This window comes from Anoplophora glabripennis, unplaced genomic scaffold (assembly GCF_000390285.2).
Source record: "Anoplophora glabripennis isolate ALB-LARVAE unplaced genomic scaffold, Agla_2.0 scaffold944, whole genome shotgun sequence".
Lineage (NCBI taxonomy): Eukaryota > Metazoa > Arthropoda > Insecta > Coleoptera > Cerambycidae > Anoplophora > Anoplophora glabripennis.
This window is the reverse complement of record NW_019426001.1, coordinates 130,539-151,758: the sequence shown is the minus strand read 5'-3', so window position 1 is coordinate 151,758 and position 21,220 is coordinate 130,539. Positions and strand designations below refer to the sequence as shown.

Here is a 21,220-nt window from a genome sequence, read left to right as displayed (position 1 = left end):
GAGCGCCAGAAGAAAGGGCCCTAGCCGGCGGGGCCCAGCCAGGACAAAGCGCTTACACCGGCCGCATTTGCCGTCGGGGTAGACGACGGATGGGGCCCATCTACGAAGGCTGTCCAGGCCTACACGAGATGAGGCAGAATAAAGAGGGATAATCCCCCTCGATCCCAAATCATTGAGGCCAATTTCTAGTCATGGAAGAATGGCGCGTGGCGCTCTTAAAAAGTATCAGTATCGAATACTTTTCACATCGATTACTCAGTATTCGTTACTTATCCAGGTAACGGATAAAAAGTAACGAATAATTATAATATTGACATCACTGATCACTACCTTCTCAGTGTTGCGAGCACTATTACTTTCGTAATAGATCTATTACCACTAAAAGCTCCCTATTACGCTATTACGCCGCGACGAATATCTATTACTTTTTTCAATATGACATGACGTTATTTATACCGATGAATGCTACCAATACAACCCTTGCTCAAAGTGAAACTAAATCGCTCGCCATTTGCAAGAAATCTCACTTCATTACTGTTCAATGACTGTCTGGTCTAATCTGTGTTTTATGTTTTATGGTTGGACTTGTATAGTCATAAAGCAATGATACTTATAATACATGTACATGTATTATAAATATCCTTGGTACCCGGGCTGTCGAATTGCCCTGTTTCACGGGTTCTCCACCCGCGGCAGCACACTACAGGACAAATTACCATACCTATATGGAATTACGTCTTCTCAATTGATTGATCAGCTGATCAATAATTTGACGTTTCTTATAAATTACGACATTTTGCATTTAACGTGTTGTGCGTAGTTTGATTCATTGCATTTCTTTGTGTTTCACGTCATTCTTTACTTGCATTGTTGTTTATCGGTATTTCACGTTTAGTTTTAATGTGGTTTTGACATTTATGCTCTAACATTTGTGTTTCCAAATAGTGACACTGGAGCCACCACACTACAGGACATTACAGAATTCTATTTTGAAAATCGGCTATGTCGACAGACAAGTATTACGCAGGCGACGCGATTTAGCAGACTATGGTCATGATGACGGTCGCGAATAATTCCTTATTGTAATAAGAATTCTTGCCTTTTAATGATAGATGGAGCCATTAAAGTATATTAAAATTACAGTACCTAGGCACTGTAATTAAAATGTATTCAATTTTCACTGTTTCAATGTTTAACTGACCGTTTGCTAGAGAGTATACAATGTTTTATACTTTATTATATATACTGCAANTAAAGTATATTAAAATTACAGTACCTAGGCACTGTAATTAAAATGTATTCAATTTTCACTGTTTCAATGTTTAACTGACCGTTTGCTAGAGAGTATACAATGTTTTATACTTTATTATATATACTGCAAAAAGATAACCCTTTTTTCTGGTATCACGAAATCTATTACGAAAAGTTGAAATTTATTACTAATTTACAACGACATCTAGTACGAAAAAAAGAGACCTGCTCGGAACGCTGTACCTTCTTTTTTCTGTTTTGTGGTGTAATTATAAAACGTTTAAAATGGTGAGGTACCAAAAAAGTTATGTTATTCGGATTCTAAGTTGCATCTATTAATCCGCTTGAATAATTTATTGAAGTGATATACAAAATCTTTTTATAAATAAATACTTACTCCATAAGTTTGGTTAAGTTGTATTGATACCATATCTCTCGTTTTCAAAAATGGATCAGATGCTACCAAGTCCTGGTTTCAGTATACCTAGTATAGGTAATATTTGCAAGCATATATTCATAATAGGTAGAAATATCAATTTATTTTTAGGGACGCCTCTACATCAACCAGAAGAGGACCAAATGATATTACCAAATGCTTTACAGCAGCAGCAACAAGCCTCTACATCAACAGTACCTCCATTGGCTCCAATGGGAGGCTTAACTCCAACATTGGGACTTGGCATGGGTCAAGCTATGACAATGCCTCAAACTAAATATGTAACAGGTTTTGCTTTACCAATGGGTAATATGACAACTCAAACCCCAGTAAGTACATACATCTACTAGGAATTTTAATTTCCTCCCAAATATTTCCTTACTTGTTACTGGCACATACATTAATTACATTATACAGATCGAAACAAATTTAATTAAGCAAAGTGGTATTGAATCATGTAATATTAATTCCTACAACATTTTAAAATTTATACTATTTATTTCCAATACAGATATGCTAATTCTAATTATCTAGAAATGTCGAAACTGTGCAACATTCTCATTTCTATACTTAACAAACTTCAAATCGAACTTTTTGCACAAACCATATAAAGCGGTAACTGGATTAGTATACGATATAGAAATTGTGTAGGGACATGTCATGAGACTGAGACTAGCAGCCAGACTCATTAGCAATACCGGTTTATAAAATATTGATTATTTAAAACTGGAAAAATCGTATTATACTCATAAAAATAATCGTAAAATAGTATAGGGACAAATATTTATGCAAATTAAGAACTGGTACTACATTTACAACTTATATTGTGCAATAATAATGTTGACATAATTCTTTAGAAAAGAAAAGGTATAAGTTCGTGTTCACAAAAATTTTGAAATTGAAATACGTCAGGGGAGGGGGAGGGGAGTGGATTTATAAGCAACTCGGAACCACCCTCGTTTTTCTTTGGTTGCCTCTCTACGGGGCTGTAAAATATAATTATTTAAATATTTTTAGAGCAGAATTTTCAACTTTATCCCGGAAACTAAATTTTCTACCCCATCAACGTTCGTGTTGACAAATTTTTTTCCAGCATAATGTTGAAAATTCTGCTCTTAAATATTTAAATAATAATATTTTATAACCCCTTAGACGGGCAACCAAAGAAAAGCGAGGGTGGTTCTAAGTTGCTTGTAGATCCCTCCCACCGAAGTATTTCCTAATTTTTGTGAACACACAACATTTAGATGGGGTACATTTTTTTTCCGGCATAAAGTTGAGGTTCTGCTCTAGATATTTAAATAATAATATTTTACAATCTCCTAGAGACGGGCAACCAAAAAAAATCGAGGGTGGTTCTGAGTTGCTTATAGGTCCTCTCGTTGTCGCATTTCGAAATTTTTGTGAACACGAATGTTTAGTAGGGGTAGAATTTTTTTTCCCGACAACAATTTGAAAATTCTGCTCTAAATATTTAAATAAAAATATTTTACAACCCCCTAGACGGGCAACCAAAGAAAATCAAAGTTGGTTCTGAGTTGCTTATAGTTCCCTCTCACCGACGTATTTGTAGATGTTTTGTGAACACAAATGTTTGAATGGAGTAGAATTTTTTTCCAGCATAAAGCTAAAAATTCTACTCTAAATATTTAAATAATAATATTTTACATCTACCTAGATGGGCAACCAAAGAAACTAACTCACTAACGTTTAGATGGGGTAGAATTTTTTTCGGCATTAAGTTGAAAATTCTTTTCAACATTTTTAAATAATAATTTTTTACCACCAGTTAGGCGGAGAGATAGACAATAAGGGGGTGGTTCTAAGTTGCTTATAGGTTCCCCTAGTCCCATTTTTATTTTTGTATAAGCAAGATGCGATAAACATTCAAATGTAGTTTAAATCGAGGGGCGATCCGCTAAGGAAAAAACGTACGAAGATTACAAAATTTCTGAAATCTCTTGTAATGTATCTGCAGATTTCAATATCGATTAAAAAAAAATTACAAATTTCATATAAATAATCAAGATTACAATATCTTTCAACCGATTACAAAACATTTCAGGAGATTTCAGAGTTATTTTAGTAGATTTCAATGATTATTTAAGATTTCAATAGGATTATTCGAAATTAAAAGAAGATTTCAAAATTTCTTAATAATATTTCAAGGAATACGGGAAGATTACAATAAGTTTTGAATGTCCATTTGAACAAAAATAATTGAATTAACTTCAACTGTCATTCATTTCATTCATTAACAGTAGTGCTTTGATTAAGAATTTCCAGTATCATTTTTACGCAAAAATTGTAACATTCTGATTAAGTTTTTGTTCGAATGAACGTTAAAAACTTTTTGTCATGACAAAAATGATAACGCCATTTTGAAAGTAGGTAAGTATATATTTTTATTGAAAGATAAAAATATAATAATCCAATAAACTAATAAAAATAAAAAAATAGAAGTAACATAAAATAAACATTTTCCCAAAAAATAAATAATAAGAAATATTTTAAGCTTTTATTAACACTTGTATTTAATACTTTACCTGTATACAGTGTATTTAAAAAAGACGCGGCAATATTTAAGGGGGCGATTGCCCAGATCATTTTATAAAAAAAAGTTCCTATAAACATACGTCCGCAAACGCTTCGTTACCGATCTACAGAATGTTGAAATTTCATTAAAAAAACAGTAAAAATTAAATTTCTCCAAAACCTCTTGATATTATAATGAAATTTTAGGCCTGTCAATAGCTATGGCAGACGCGTACTTTGCAATACAAAACGATTTTTTAGTCTTACCAGTGACTAGCTATTTTTAATGAAAAAAATAGGACCCCGCTGGTTTTTCTAAAAATATAATTTTTTAATTCCTTGTTCAATTATGAAGAAGAAAGCTTTCCTCAGATTATACGCACCGTACGTCACACCGTTATTGAGTAAAAAAATAAAAAACATTTTATTGCGCACCTAAACCCAATGTTGTTTTAATTGAGAAATTTAAATTATTGAACAAAGAAATTCAAATTATCAAATTTGATTGATTTTTGAAATGTGGTACATACTGTTGTTTGTAGTAGGTAATAATAAGGGGCTGCGTTTTAGAGAAATTTAATTTTTACTGTTTTTTAATGAAATTTCACATTCTGTAGATCGGTAACGAAGCGTTTGCGGACCTATGTTTATAGGACTTTTTTTATAAACTGACCTGAGCAATCACTCCCTTAAATATTGCCGCGTCTTTTTTAAACACACTGTATACAAGTAAAGTATTAAATGCAAGTATTAATAAAAGCTTAATATATTTTTTATTTATTAGTTTTTGGGAAAATACTTACCTACTTTCAAAATAGCATTATCATTTTTGTCATGACAAAATGTTTTTAACGTTCATTCGAACAAAAAACTTAATCAGAATGTTACAATTTTTGCCCAAAAAATGCCTGATACTGGAAATTCTTAATCAAAGTACTACTGTTAATGAATGAAATTAATGACATTTAAAGTTAATTCAATTATTTTTGTTCAAATGGACATTCAAAACTTATTGTAATCTTCCCGTATTCCTTGAAACCTTATTAAGAAATTTTGAAATATTCTTTTAATTTCTAATAATCCTATTGAAATCTTAAGTAATCATTGAAATTGAATTGAAATTTATATGAAATTTGTAATATTTTTTGAACTGATATTGAAATCTGCAGATACATTACAAGAGATTTCAGAAATTTTGTAATCTTCGTCTGTTTTTCCTTGGCGGATTGCCCTTCGGAACACACCAATCGCACCATATACGTTTCTGTCGAGGTTTCTGTGGCATTCTTTGGAAAATGAGGTAGGGGGGGGGGCGTTGTACAACGACTACATCGACGAAATTCATTAGCTGATTACATAGATTACAGCGAGGATTACAGATAAGATTACGTAGATTACAGATAGATTACATAGATTACAGATAAAATTACGTAGATTACATAAAGATTCCAGGGAAAACGTACGAAGATTACATCAGCGGATCGCCCCTCGGTTTAAATTCATCAGAATAAAACCGAAAATCGTATTGATTGCAACCGGTTCATTATTGTTACCGAAAACCGTTCCATTTCGTATAATTAATGGAAACGGATCAGTAAGTCGATGGGTCGCGGTCTATAAAATTCGGGATCAGCTAGCTTTAAATTTTTTATGTGATTCCAATTCTCCTTTGCTATATCAGCTGGAGGGAGATCAGAACAAATGCAAAATAAAATTATTGCATTAACAGGTATGTTAAAAGTATTTTCATTTATAGAGCGAACGGATAGTGAAGCAGGGCCTAATTGCGAATTTATTCCAACTTCACCTATACCTTGGATGGCAGATGAAATTTTAATTTTTGGTAAACTTAAGCGATTAACACATTTTTCTGTTATAAAACTTGTTTGCGATCTAGTGTCAATAATAGCGCAGACAGTTTGAAAATTGCCACGATTTTCACAAATTTCAAGTAACACATCTGAAGGAAATTGAGAAAAACTAATTAAAGCTTGCGTGGTATTATCCGAGCACGAATTATTCACGGTAGCTTGACCAGTTGAAGATAAATTCTGTATGTTACTTGGATCAACAGAGGGATAAAAATGTAACAAAGAGTGATGCCTCTTCTTACAAGTTCTACACGATGAACTAGACTGACAATCAATAGTTTTATGAACATTACTTAAACAGTTAACACATAGGTTATGTTGTTTTACAATCTGAAAGCGGTCTTGAGGGGTTTTGGAATTAAAGTCTGGACATTTGTAAATAATATGATTATTATTACACAGTAAACAATTTTTCGATGAGTTTGTAGTACTTAAAAATGATTTAGAATTAGTTATATAGCGTGAGGATGGCGGTACACGTCGAGTAAATTCTTTTGATTTACCCTTTTGTTTATAGAACGTTTTATAGTAATTAAGGCATTACAATGATTGTCTAAAAATTGAAAAATTTGTTTATAATTAGGCATTGTATCAGAAGTATTGCTGTGAAAAAAATCCAAAACGAGTAGCAGTTTCTTGAGGTATTTTATTTAACAACATATGTGCCAAGATAAAGTCCCACTGGTCTACCGGATGTTGAAGTTCTCGAAGAGGTTCTATATTTTCGGAAAATATGTCCAATAAATCAATAAAATCAAATGGATTTTCCGAGCGCAGTACCGGAGCTTCCTCTATAGCAGACCAATGTCCTTGAGCAACCAACCGTTTGTTTTGATAGCACTTAACAAGGCTGTTATAAGTAATTTCATAATTAGAAGTTCTCATAGGCAGACATTTAACAATCTTCAGTGGGAGACCTTCCATTGACGATATCAAATAACTAAATTTTTCTGTGGGAGTGAATTTAGGATTTTTATGTATTATCTAATTAAACATATCGATAAAGGCAGGAAAGGATTTAATATCGTCCTTAAATTTAAGTAAATCAAGTTTAGGTAAACTGATATTACTTGAAGTTTCAGCGAGATTTGCTGGGGATGCATCTACACTGAACAACACGTTAAAAATGGATTTAATTCGGAAAAAAGTTATATCAAATTCATACATTATTGCCAATGTATCTTTAAATTCATCCTCGTCATTAAAAATTATGTTAATTAAAGTTACATGGTGTTTATTAAATTCCGATTTAATATCTTCTACAGAAGAATACATAGCTTTAAATAAATCCCGTGCGTTAATATCAGAACAGGCCTCTTCTACGGTCTGGCACATATTTTCAATTTTATAAATTTCAATTTGACGCAAAGCTTTGAGTTTCTTAACCTTTTCAGCCATTATAAAGACGAAAAACCCGAGAAATAGGCGAGTATCTGGCGGAAATACAGCGAGTGTAAATAAAAAATAGCGAGGATTTAAGCAATTTTTATTAATGTGAATCAATTATATCAATACGGAGTTAGCAACAGGTATATGATGAAAAGTGTAAATAAGTATGTTAAATAGGACAGCGATAACAAATCAAAAAATAGCCAAAATTGAAGCAACTCTTAATAATGTAAACAAAGAATGTCAAAGCGGTGTTACTGACCTGTAACTGATAACAAATTTTCAAATGATACTGCGGCGACTCAAATTTAAGAAGCGTGCGCAAATCAAATTTCCCACAAAGCACGTGGAAAATATAACGGCAAATTCAAATTTATATGGCGGCGAGTTTAGAAATTAAATATTTTAAAAATTTTGAAAAAATTACTAATTCACATTCAAAATAACCAACAGAAATATTACGTAATCGCGGCTCGAAGGACCAATGAAAAATATTGTGTTTTATAATTAGTTTTTGATGACTCCATCTGAGTGGAACTGGACACGTAATTATTATCTTTAAGGTAAATTTTGAACGGGGCTTGCGACTATCCTCAGATTTTCCTGGGTCTTCTCTGTAGCAGACGGCCCTCAGTCTTCAGTCCGGCAATGGGAACAGGGCAAAACAAAATTGCGGCACACTTAAATTTAATTAAGGGAAAAGTATCTTCTATTATATAGCAGCACTCGTAAAACAGCGTTGAAGCGTTAACAACGGACGACTCGAACTTCACTCTCTGTCTCCATGTAGCTGTGTTAGTTGCAAGTCAGTATTGCGCTATTTAAACAAAAAATAATAACAAAACCGAACAGAACAGCGGGTTATTTTGAATGCAATAGGGCTAAACTAAACTAAGGCTAAAATTGATTATATTAAAATTGCGTAGATATATTAAATTCACGTCCCCTGACACCTTTGTCTTCTAGTCCACTTGACCTCTCTCCTTTAACACCCTTCATTTTCTACTTGGACGTGAAGCCAGTTGCATCCCTGATGTTGATGTGAGGCAAGCACCTGTCAACCGTTTTAAGTGTTTACAAACTTCTTAAACACATATGGGAATGATAGAGTAAGGAGTATGTTTCTGATCTTCAGCAACATTGCAAGTGGAAACAAACAAAAGTCGAATTAAAGGAAGGTGCTCTAGTTCTTCTAAAGGAAGACAACATGCCTCCAATGAACTGGAAGTTAGGCCGAGTGACATGTTTACACTACGGTAGTGATAATGCGCCGCGAGTGGCGACCATTAATACGCAAAATGTGTATGTAATGTAATTCGTGAAAATATACTCATTACCTATAAATTATTATGATCATTTTTAAGCAATGTTTGTATTTTGTATTTACCTATTAATGTTTAGTTTTAGACTTTTATAAGGCTTTTGAAAGACAGCCCTTTCAAGGTCGGGGGCATGTATAGACTTCCTGTTATTTTATACTACATTGTACATGTGGCAACTCTGCCCTCTGCTCCTCCCCTCAACCGGGGAACCGTCCTTTGTTAGACAGCTCAACACAAACTTTTGTATTTTATAACGTACAAGTAAAAATGTTTATATAGTTCTGTATATTGCTCTTAACCATCACTTAATTATACAGTCCCTTAATTGGCCATCTTTACAATATCATAAAGGACACCTAAAAACATTCCAGAATTTTCTGCTTGAATGAGTGCTTTCAATTCGTGGTACAAACGCTACAGCTACTTATTTATAAACAGATGGTCTGCACACGATATAAACTTTTTTTTTGCAATAGCTAAAATGTGTACCCTCACAATTCTTGTTTGATATAGAGATCGGCGGTTATGAACCGTCAACCGACATAATTTCACTCAGCTGTTCAGCAATATTTAGCGGCGTTGACATTTTGCCATTGTAGGAAGGACAGATATAAACTTTTTTTATTAATACCTACTTGATAGATCGTTGCAGAATTTTACATTTGCTCTTAGTTCCGTTGTTGCATACTATCAAAACAACATTTTTGCAGATCCGTTAGGATTACACCGTAACAATAAAACACCACCACGCACAATTAATTAAAATGTCCACTGAAGTCAATCGGAATTTAACGACAGGAATAATAATCGAAAAATCGTAATGCACCAGTATCCGCGTCTTTAATTTGATGTCCGATATCCGTAGCGGCGTTGAATTTGCATTCGACTCTCCAAAAACATCGTAAACAACTGGCCCTTTAGATTTGTTCACATCGCATGTTCTTCACGTACATTTTAATTGATCTTGAATTTATTTACTGGGACACTGGAAAAGATATGTGTAATTGCATACATTACAGTGCCTTGATAACTGTAGTGTACGTAAACATAACCTGAAAATCTCGAGACACAAGTTGATCTAGTGGCCTGGATACGTACTGCTGAATTGTTAGAGAAAACTGTAAATACCTCGGGGACTTACAGCTTAAAATAATAGGTACCATTTATTTTATGCGAACATCGACAATTTTTGTTTTTATTTTTATTACTATCACTATTTAATTCCCGAACAACAAAAGAAATTTAAAAACGAGATGTCTGAAGTGCACCTTACGCTACTTGCCTAGAGATGGGATTGTTTCAAATTTTCAATAGGTGACTTTACGACTCTATTTTCACAGAACAAATAACTGTTGAGTTCAAATAATTTATCGCTTTCTCGGTGTTTGTGTTTTTGTTCACGTACTTACGTTTAGTAAGTAATTATTTGTGTTTACTATTATTTATTAGTGTAAAACTCTACAAGGATGTTGAAAACGAATCTTGTAAATAAAAGTTTCTTCAAATGCGCGGATAATCGATACACGTGGCAACGCGGCGCTGTTTCACTACCGTTGCCGTATGCGAAATTCGCATCTCGCGTCTGACGGACGGTCATAGCCGTCGTGAAATAGGCGTTTCACTGAGGTTTAGAAAATAATATTTTCAGCTTTAAAAACAATTTTGGAATTTTTTTGAAGGTCGATTCTGTTAAATCTTATTTTTCTCTATCCTCACTTACAATTTATGTACTAAGTGGTAGTTAACCCTGTTAACATCAGTTATAAAATTACACCGCGTCTCATTCTGCCCTAACAGGTTGTGGGTCTCAGAGACATAATTGTCTTCAGGGGAAGATGGTGCGTACTCCATTTCCAAAACAATCTAATCGCGATAGTAACTTGCTGGAGCTGGTACACTCGGATGTTTGCAGTCCGATGCATGTGGAATCAATGAACAAGGCACAATACTTCGTTGAATTCATAGATGACTGCCTGAAATGGTGCGTTGTTCGTTTCCTAAAAACAAAAAGTGAAGTACTTGAAGTTACCAAAGAATTCTTGGCAATGGTTGAAAATTTACATGAATGAAAAATTAAATGTTTTCAAACAGATTCCGTATAATTCTGAACAAAACGGAATTGCCGAAAGAAAGAACCATACTCTGTTAGACATGACTCGTTGTTTACTCGTACAGTCGGGACTTTCTCCAAGTTACTGGGACGAGGCAGTTAATACTACAAATTATATCAGAAATCGCTGTCCTTCCAAGAGTCTAAATGGAAAAACACCTTATGAAGTGTGGACTGGAAATAAACCCGATGTGAGTTATACAAAGAATTCGGATGCCGAGCGATCTGCTTAAACAGAGAACCCAACCGAAGAAAATTCAATTCGCGAACGAAAGAAGGTATTTTTCTGGGATATTCAGAGGAAAGTAGAGGAGTGTGGTTGCCGAACGAAAAAAAGGTAGAAGTCACACGTGATGTGAAATTCCTTGAAGAACCCGACAGAAAGGCAAGTGAAAGAAATGAATTCTTATCAGAATATCTACTCGACGATAAAGCCGAATCAGCACGACGTTTCGTAGATATTGAAGTGAGTCTTACGTTAGAAGTTGAAGAGCAATCAGATGAAGAAAACTATGGACAGATTGTCAAAAAGAATAGAGGGAGGCCAAGGATAGAAAGAACTGGAACCAGCTAAATTGCGGAATACAGTGAGGAATGTCCTCCTTGATGTCAGCCTTCTGTTTGGAAACCTTCTGCCGTACTCGCGTTCTGCCGCGCAGCATTACCATCGCAAAAGCCATAAACAAATCATCATATCATAATTGTTCTATATCAATAATGTGTATTACTGATTACGTATTAAATTATTATTATTTTTTGTTTAAATTACTATGAAATTGACCAAAGTGGGATTAATTCAAGAGCGATTTTCTCAGAAACCGTTAAAGATAACGATTTGAAACAATAGTACCTTTTTAACGTAAAACAGTTCGGGAAAACGGAATTTGCTGTCCAATTTGTTAAAAAGTCAAAGATGAAAAAGTTACACACGCAAAGTACCGAGGGCCCCCCCGTACCCACGCCAATGGACCTTGTGGAAATAAATGGATTAGTCCATCAAATTGCTCATCAAAATTTAGCTGTGTATACCAAATTTCATTCATTTATCACAACGCGATTGAGAGATATTGCAAAAAAATGATTTCCATTCCTCCCTCTTCAATAGGTCCCTGTGCCCTTAGGAAGCATTTCTGGACCCATGTTCATATGAACTTTTTTACTTAGTTTTGATCATAGAATCGGCCTGTTCAGGGTTGACAGCTAATTATGAGACACCCTGTATAAGGGATGTACCCTTATAATTTTATTTTTATTTTACACTTTTTTGACATACTAATACACGGTAGAAAACGAGGTATAACTTTTATTTTCTAGAAATGTATGTCATGTATTGCACAAAATAAGTTATAAATGTAATCATAATTTACATAAATATTAGCCCCTATACTATTTTATGCTTATTTTTAAGCGTATTGTTGCAATATAGCGCGTCGCCAGTTACTATCCCCGCTGCTCTCATCAAGCCCTCCAAGTTTACTGACAAGTGACGTAAAATTAATGTTTATAAAAAATAAGAAATGAGCTGTCAATTTTTTAGATGTGTCTGTTTTATGTAACCATTGTGCTGGTTGTAAATAAAGAATTGTAAAAAACACGGTCCTTCGAATTTTCTAACCTCACCAAGAAGTCAATGTGAGGAGAATCCCCACACGTATAATACGATTTCCCATTTTAAATAATCAATATTTTATATGCGGTATTGTGACAGTCTCACTAGCTGCTAGTTTCAACCTCATGACATGTCCACCCATTGCATGGTGCTGTCACGTTAATTTTTGCAAATGTGTGTATAGGCCAATCATTATAGCTTTTTTTCGGGGAAAAAATACTATTAGAAGTTTCTCTGCGGAATATTGTTCAGAAACGTGTTATAAACAAAATATCAAAAAATCAACTCGAGACTAGTTGGGAAACTTTGTTAAAACAATGGTCAAAATTATGGAAAAGTAGTTTTTCGACTGGCGTAAAAAAACTGTTATTCATAGAGAAAAAAAGGTTTATACAAAAAAGGTAGGTATTAAATAAATCTGTAAAATAAGACAAGTCCGATTAAATTCCGATAATTTGTTTATGCGCAAGAGCTCAAAAATGGTCGAAATTGTCCGCTTTTTTCAATTGCTAATAATTAATGCAATTTTCATTGCAGACACTTGTAATTCAGGATTTTTGAGGCTTTTTACACCCTTAATAAGTGGTAAAAATTTCAGTCCAAAAACTTCATTAGCTTGGCGTTGGCGGAATTTGTTATCTAAGAAGATGCTATTTTCAATTCATTTTTCCCAAGCTCACAGACGTTGTAGGGTTTCGATCATTAGTTGTTTTTGTACATAAAGTTGTATTGACATATGCATTTACTGATAATTTAATTTTTCAAATTTAATTTGTTTAAAAATGACTGAAAAAATGTTAATATCTATTACAACGTTAAGCGCGCATGCTAAGTCTCGCCTTCCCCACTCGTTCGCTAGACCAAGTAATAGAACGCATCGCCGCTATCTTCTTTTTCGAAATTAAATAGTTGAATTCACCTTAATGTTAATGTAGGACATGAAAATATAGCTCTTAATAATAAATAAATTAAATATTAAATAAATAAAAAAAATATCTCAGCTTCTAATCAACTTAGAACAACGATTTTTTTTTTAAATTCGAAGAAAACTAAAGTAAAGAGGTTACTATTTTATTTTATAATAATTACTTGTCTTAACAATTTAATAAATATTAACATTTTTTCAAAGTCAATTTTAAACAAATTAAATTTGAAAAACTAAATTCTCAGTAAATGTCAATATGTCAATACAACTATTTAGGTACAAAAACAACTAATGATCAAAACCCTACAACGCCTGTGAGCTTGGGAAAAATGAATTGAAAATAGCATCTTCTTAGATAACAACTTCCGCCAACGCCAAACAAATGAAGCTTTCGAGCTGAAATTTTTACCACTTATTAAGGGTGTAAAAAGCCTCAAAAATCCTGAATTACAAGTGTCTGCGAAGAAAATTGCATTAATTATTAGCAATTGAAAAAAACGGCAATTTTCGACCATTTTTGAGCTCTTGTGCATAAACAAATTATCGGAATTTAATCGGACTTTTTTCATTTTATAGGCTTATTTAATACCTACCTTTTTTGTATAAACTTTTTTTCGCTATGAATAATAGCTTTTTTACGTGAGTCAAAAAACCACTTTTCCATAACTTTGACCACTGTTAAAACAAAGTTTCCCAACTAACCTCGAGTTGATTTTTTGATATTTTATTTATAACAGGTTTCCGAACAATATTCCGCAGAGAAACTTCTAATAGAATTTTTTCCCGAAACAGGCTCTTTCATGTCTATAATGACTGGGCTAGTATTTATATGATATTTATTAAGATTTTATTTATTGTAACTTGTAACTTAGCTAAAAGTGGGTCCCATGAAAGTTGTTCTAATTTTAATGGGGAATTCAGACAGTCAGCAAAATTCTGTGGGAATTCAGAGCAAGGCAATTGCAAACAATTACAAGTAATTGGGATTCAAGAAACAAAAATATGTAATGTTATTAACAAGTTATAAACATTCAGTTAATTTTGTGAGGCGTCGGGTCGCTACTTAATTTAGGTACTTATTTGATTTGTGGATATTTTTTTTATTTTTTCGTTTTATAGTCTATTACAATATACAGGGTGTGGCGTCTTTAATGCAGAAAATTAAAAACCTAGACTCTTAACAATAAATGAAGTAAAATAATATATGCTACCATAAGGCATGAGATTTGAGTATCAAAAATATTTTCAAAAAAATTACAAGAAGTGATAAAATGTTAATGCCGGTCCTGTTTAACATAGCGCAAAAAACATTGACCTAGTCCGCACTCCGCACCGCACATGTGGAGTGTCAGTCAGTGTTAGTACACTTTTGACTTGCGGGCGAATTGCTGCTAAGTTGTGTCAAAAAGATCACGCTTCTGCTGTTTAGACGTTAAGTGCTTATTAAAGATATTTCTTAATTTTTATTTTTTAAGTTATTGTTTTAACTAAATTGGCAATGGATAACGAAGACAACAATAATACGTTTACTACTATCGAACGTGCTGACATGGTGATAGTATATGGTGCGGCAGGGGAAAATGCCCTCATGGCAAGTCGGTTATACCGGGAGCGATGACCACAACGTCGCCATCCTCATGCAAACACTATTTTACGTTGTGTTCAACGATTGCGAGATACAGGTAGTGTTAACCTTCCTGCAGAAGGACGTGGCCTGCCGGTTAACCATGCCATCGAGGACGCCGTATTAGCTACTGTTGAAGAACAACTCGGAAACAGTGTTCGTCGCATTACAGAACAAATAGGAACCTCGCCCCGTACTGTACATCGCATTTTACGCCGTCAAATGTTACATCCGTATCATCTGCAACCTGTACAGCAGATTTTAGCAACGGATTGTCCGCAACGAATGCGTTTCTGCAGATGGTTCTTGCGGCAATGTACACGCGAAGTAGATTTTCCTGCAATCGTGTGTGCGACAGATGAAGCAACATTTACTCGTGATGGAGTTGTAAACTTTCATAACACGTACATTTGGGCTGATGAAAATCCTCATGGTATTCGAGAAACTCATTTTCAGCACCGCTTTTCCGTAAACATCTGGGCAGGTGATGTTCTCGTGGGTCCTTATTTCTTCGAAGACCGTTTAACAGGAGCAGTGTATGCCGACTTTTTGGAAAACCAATTGCCTCAACTTTTGGAGAATGCACCACTACACATACGGGCACGTATGTGGTATCTTCAGGATGGAGCTCCTCCACACAGCACGCAAGGGGTTAGAACCATGGATCGAAAGTTTCCTCAGCGATGGATAGGACAATTTGGTTCTATAGGATGGCCACCTCGAGGACCAGATCTTACCCCTATGGACTTTTATTTTTGGGGTCACATGAAATCCTTAGTGTACAGTGAACCAATCAATACGGAGCAGGAATTACGGAATCGTATTCTTGTAGTGGTTGCCACAATACGAGCCACTCCTGGGATTTGGGAAAATGTTTGCCGAAATTGCGTGCGTCGTTGCCAAGCGTGCGTCCGCGCTAATGGGGATAATTTTCAACATTTTCTATAATAGCGGTAAGTTTGCATCTTTTTTTATTTGTCGTGATCCAACCTATCACTTGCTAAAATAATAATCTTTTTTGTAACACCATGTACTTTGTTTCTACAAACCTCTTGTCTGGGATTGCACATTATCATTTACAGTGAAATAACTAACTGAATTTTATGTTTATTTTTCTTTTTAATTAAAATGAGAGGATTGTATTAAACTGGCCAAAATACATACATACATTTTAATTTGGCTACACTGATTTGCGCAAAAGCTCGATTCTCTGTTAAGGTCGGTTCGGCAAGCGTGCGCTGATGTTAATCGAATGGCATGACATTTTTTGGATCGTACTAAGATTTATTTCTTCGCTACAAAATTGAAGTTCAATTTTCTTGACAAAACGTGGATATATGAATTTCTTATATAAGGCTTTTTTATTGCATATATTCCTAAGAATCTGTATTTTATTTTTTCTGTACTAAAGACGCCACATCCTGTATTGTTTTATAATATAAAAATAAATTATGTTAGATTTTTTATTTCATACTGTCCGGTATATTGCTATTTCCCGAATTCATTTGCGGCCGGTAAGTGAGCTATTACAGTATCAGAGCCGGTAAATTCATTTGCGGCCGGTAAGTGAGTTATTACAGTATCAGAGCCGGTAAATGTTGCCTAGCAACGTGATATTAGACATGTCACAAACAATATTATAAAATGACAGATCAAGCGATGTCAAACAAATATTTGATAATTTTAAGGAAACAATAGAAATTTCTGCTCGTTAAAAATAGAAAGACAGTATGAAATAAAATATCATACGATACACGGCCGTTAGGTGTTATTACAGTACTCGTTTTTATTCCGGACTCGGCTCCTACGTCGCCTCGTCCGTAACACAACTCGTAATAAGTCACCTACCAGACTTGTAACGTAAAATACTATTTGGATGGAGGAAATTGGAGAGATAGAGGATGACGTGAATCTAATTCATTTGAACATAAGAAGCTTAAATAAAAATTGAGATGACTTAATTAGATTATTTAGATAAAAAATTAATANGTATTCAGCACATCAAAATACTTAAGATTATGGATTTATCCGGTCCAAGTAAACTTTTAAAAACATTGCTGATGCCCATTATTCGGCTTTTCCAAGATCGTTCGGGATTTTTAGTCATTTTCTAATTATTATAATAATAATGCATTTATTGCCCAATAGAACAAATGTTCCAATTACAGGATAAAAAAGTATAGATATTCAAGTATAAACATGTAAATAATATAGTGTTAGAAACACACTAATTATCAGCGAATATTACAATATAATTTTAATTAATACAAGCTTTTACATTGAAATATATCGGGTTTATAAAGCACTTGAGACACCTAGTTAATAAGGGCGTGAATGTATGGTTCCTTGTGTCTCATCTGCCCTAACTGAGGAATTTGTTTATTTTACTTAGCCTTTGCCTCTCGGGCTAACAATAGATATCATTGTTTTATCGGAAACGCAGAACATAGAAAAGATGAGCAACTTTAACATACCTAATTTTATAATGAGTCAAAATTTAATGAAAATGACGGTCTAATCGTTTATGTAAAAAATACTTTAGTTATCAAAAATATCAATACTCTTTCTTTAAGAGAAACTAAATTAGTAAGATTACAATTTATTGGAAGTGATACTAAAGAAATGGGTTTAACAGCATCATATCGGCCACCTGCTACAAATATGCAAATATATGAGGAAAATTTACAAAATTATTTCTTAAACTTAAATAAACTAAAAATTGAACTATTTTTAGGTGATATTAATATAAACATTTTAGATACATTTTCTGTTGTATGTAAATAATTATTTCAACTTGGCAGAACATGGATTTATTTTATATATCAGTAAGCCAACAATAGTAACCAAACAGACAAAGAGTGCTATTGATCATATATTTATTAGAGAAGACCATAACTTTCATAAAATAATTGTGTTAACTTCAATGATTATACAAACATATTTGACAGACCATTATCCCACCTTTTTATCAATAAAACATTTCTGTAAAGTGCTACCAAAACGGAAACCTAAAGTTAGAAATAGTGTTGATTTTAATAAATTAATGTCTACAATTGTTAGGGGCATTGTTACCGGGCGTGGACCATTGAAGGATACTTATAATTAATTTTAAATAAACAAATACTTACTGTGCTCACAAGTCAGGGTCTGGCTGTCGTCAGGAGCGACCTCTGGCACTTATTCTAAGCTCAGGACCTTTTTCCGAAAATAAAAGAAACACACATGAGTACCCAAGCATACCCTCTCCTTAAGCATAACAACTTAAATCAATTACTACTGTTTAGATATACTTTTCTCAAATTGCTGCAGCTAACTCTACTCAAAACATCTTTTATTTATGTGGCCAATTCATTCAACTATTTATCAAACATCAGGCTAACAATGCAAACCGACCAAACCACCTCTGCACAACCAACATTGGCTGAAAAACAATAGCACTGAGATAGTTCCTAGCCAAAACATCTGTACCGGGGCCAGACTGTATCACCGCAGCTAACGGTTCGGACATTATCACACGCAGCTAACAGCTGTAGAATACCCTGCACATGGCCAGACGCGTCCAATTCCAGAACCAGACTGTATCACCGCAGCTAACAGCCTTTGAGATATCCCCCGTGTCACCGCAGCTAACGAACGGACTGTATCACCGCAGCTAAAGCCTTAAGATATCTCCATACCTCAAAACTAAACCGTATCACCGTAGCTAACGGCCTTTCACAACAACTCACAACAAAACAATAATAGGCAGGCCTGGTCAAGCAAACATTGCCACCAATTTCCACACGATTCATTTAAACATTACAGAATACTCAATTAACAATTAGTAAGCATGCTAAGATACGCAGTGATAACTCGCCCTAACAATTACAAGAACTTCAATTATTTTCTCTTATTAACACTGTCTTTAAACCACATACACACACTTCACGGTCTTTTATAAAATGAGGCCAGTGATAATATAGGAACCGTATTAGGGTTCGACTAAAACAGGGAAGAAGGCATTCATTCATTACACAGCCCCACAAAACAAAAGTATCGGATCTGCTATTCAGACCCATGTATTTCTATTTACTTTTTTCCGCTGAATCCGAATTTGCCTTCAGATTTGGCCCAACGGGTCTGAGTTTTCGGGAAAATTAAAAAAACATCAAAATTCACAAAAAACGTCATTTACGATCGACGAAAGTTATAAAAAGTCAAATTATTCTACCAGCTCACTAGACTAGAATAGAATATCAACAAATCATTGTTATTCTTTTGTTTAGAAAATAGAGTATTCTACAAGTTTTATTGCATTCTCAATCTTCTAGGCTGTTATCTCATCTCTCAGCACAAAAAGTAGATGGATAGATGGGTGGATGGGTGTGGGTTTTGTAGGTGGTACAGGTGTATGGATAAATATGCGTATTCATGCATGAACGACTGGATAGAAAGATGTATGAATTCATAATTGGGTGCGTGGATAAAAAGATGGATCCAGAACTCTACAACACGAATTATGCAATGAAAATGGCGTTTTTTTATCTATATTCTGTTTTTGAAATTGCACCAGCTTGTCTGACTATGATGATAAATTGGAATTAAACAAGTGAAAAATCATACGTCTAGTGAGCTGGTAGAATAATTTAACTTTTTATAACTTTCGTCGATCGTAAATGACATTTTTTGTGAATTTTGACCTGATTTTTTAATTTTCCCGAAAACTCAGACCCATTGGGCCAAATCTGAAGGCAAATTCGGATTCAGCGGAAAAAATTACATGGAAATACATGGGTCTGAATACCAGATCCGATACTTTTTTTGTGTGTGTTTATATTAACATCACACCTCGGGCTAGTCGGCGCATCAGCTTTTTCAGGTCTTTAGTAAAATAAATATCTAATATAGGATGTCCCTAACACAATAAGTCATGAAAACTGGGAAGAAGTAATAAACTGCAATGATAAATTTAATTCATTTCATTTCTTTTTACTTTAAAAAGATATATGTGAGCAGTTCACGGAATTTTACCAGCGTCGTCAGTAATCTCGGCCCCTCTCGATGACAGATTAATATTATGGGAGTATTTATGGTACTATTTTGTAAACATAGGTTAAGATTAGTGAATGGGGCACTTAGATAGGCATTAGTGTAGAGCACAGGTATCAGTGGCGGTTTTACCATAAGAGCTGCGGAGCTGCAGAACACATAAAATTTTATGTATTTAATCATATTAAATATCAACAAAATATTTAAAGAATCCAAATGTACTCGCGCTAAAATAAATCTAGGAGCTTATATTATTATTTATTGCGACGCGAGCTACGCTCCTTAATATATGCAACCTCATATACACAATGTGTGGACAGCGAACAATTATATGCGTCCTTTGTTTTTATTGGCTGATCAGGCACGTGACCCAGTACACGGAGATAGGGGCTTTTGCGGCTGCAATAGTGACAGCCACTGCGCTGCAGTCTGCAGTAAATGCAGTAATATTTCGTACGTGGTATGTGGTGGTTTATTTCTGCGAGCGGCACGTGTGAATATTTTCGTTTAGGCGTCTACGGATATTATAGTTATTAAAATGAATAGCGTTTCGTTTAAAAAAAAAACTTTATTTGGTTCTCTGCGTTATGAGGATAAACTAAAAATAAAAGAATTAGGTGGGCCAACACCACAATTAAATATTGAAGTTAGTGGAACAAGCCGAAGTAAAAGTTATAAAAGACAATTTAACAACAATGTATACACAAAAGCAGAGTGGGTGTCCGGGTGTGATTTAAAAAATACACTGTTTTGTTTTCCGTGCTTACTTTTCGGTGGGGATAAAGCATGGATATACAGTGTGAGAGATTTAAGTAATTTACAATGAACAGGTAACGAAAAATCGTTATGTATTATTTAAAATCATAGATTGCATAAAATTTTACGGGGCTTTCGAACTAGCACTTCGTGGACACGACGAGACAGAAAATTCGGACAACCCTGATGTGTTTTGTGGATTCATAAATTTTAGTGCAGATCTTGACGACATATTAAAAGAACATCTAGCCACATGGGTATGACCGGGATTTTCTGTGATTGTACCGGGAATTAGCTGTATGGTCCCGGATTTCGGATTTGCACGTATAACTCCCGGAATATAATATAATGTACATATATATAA

At 34.2% G+C, this 21,220-nt stretch overlaps 1 protein-coding gene across 2 annotated transcripts in view; it reads left to right on the top strand.

Moving 5' to 3' along the window:
* The first annotated feature begins 1,478 nt into the window (after window positions 1-1,478).
* LOC108911939 (TATA-box-binding protein) overlaps window positions 1,479-21,220 on the top strand; it is a 54,651-nt gene continuing 34,909 nt past the window's right edge. For both annotated transcript variants that reach the window (XM_018717019.2, XM_018717020.2), the window contains exons 1-2: window positions 1,479-1,744; window positions 1,799-2,016. In XM_018717019.2, the coding sequence (XP_018572535.1) occupies window positions 1,699-1,744; window positions 1,799-2,016 (264 nt within the window). In that variant the 5' untranslated portion in view covers window positions 1,479-1,698. The remainder of the gene's footprint in view (window positions 1,745-1,798; window positions 2,017-21,220) is intronic.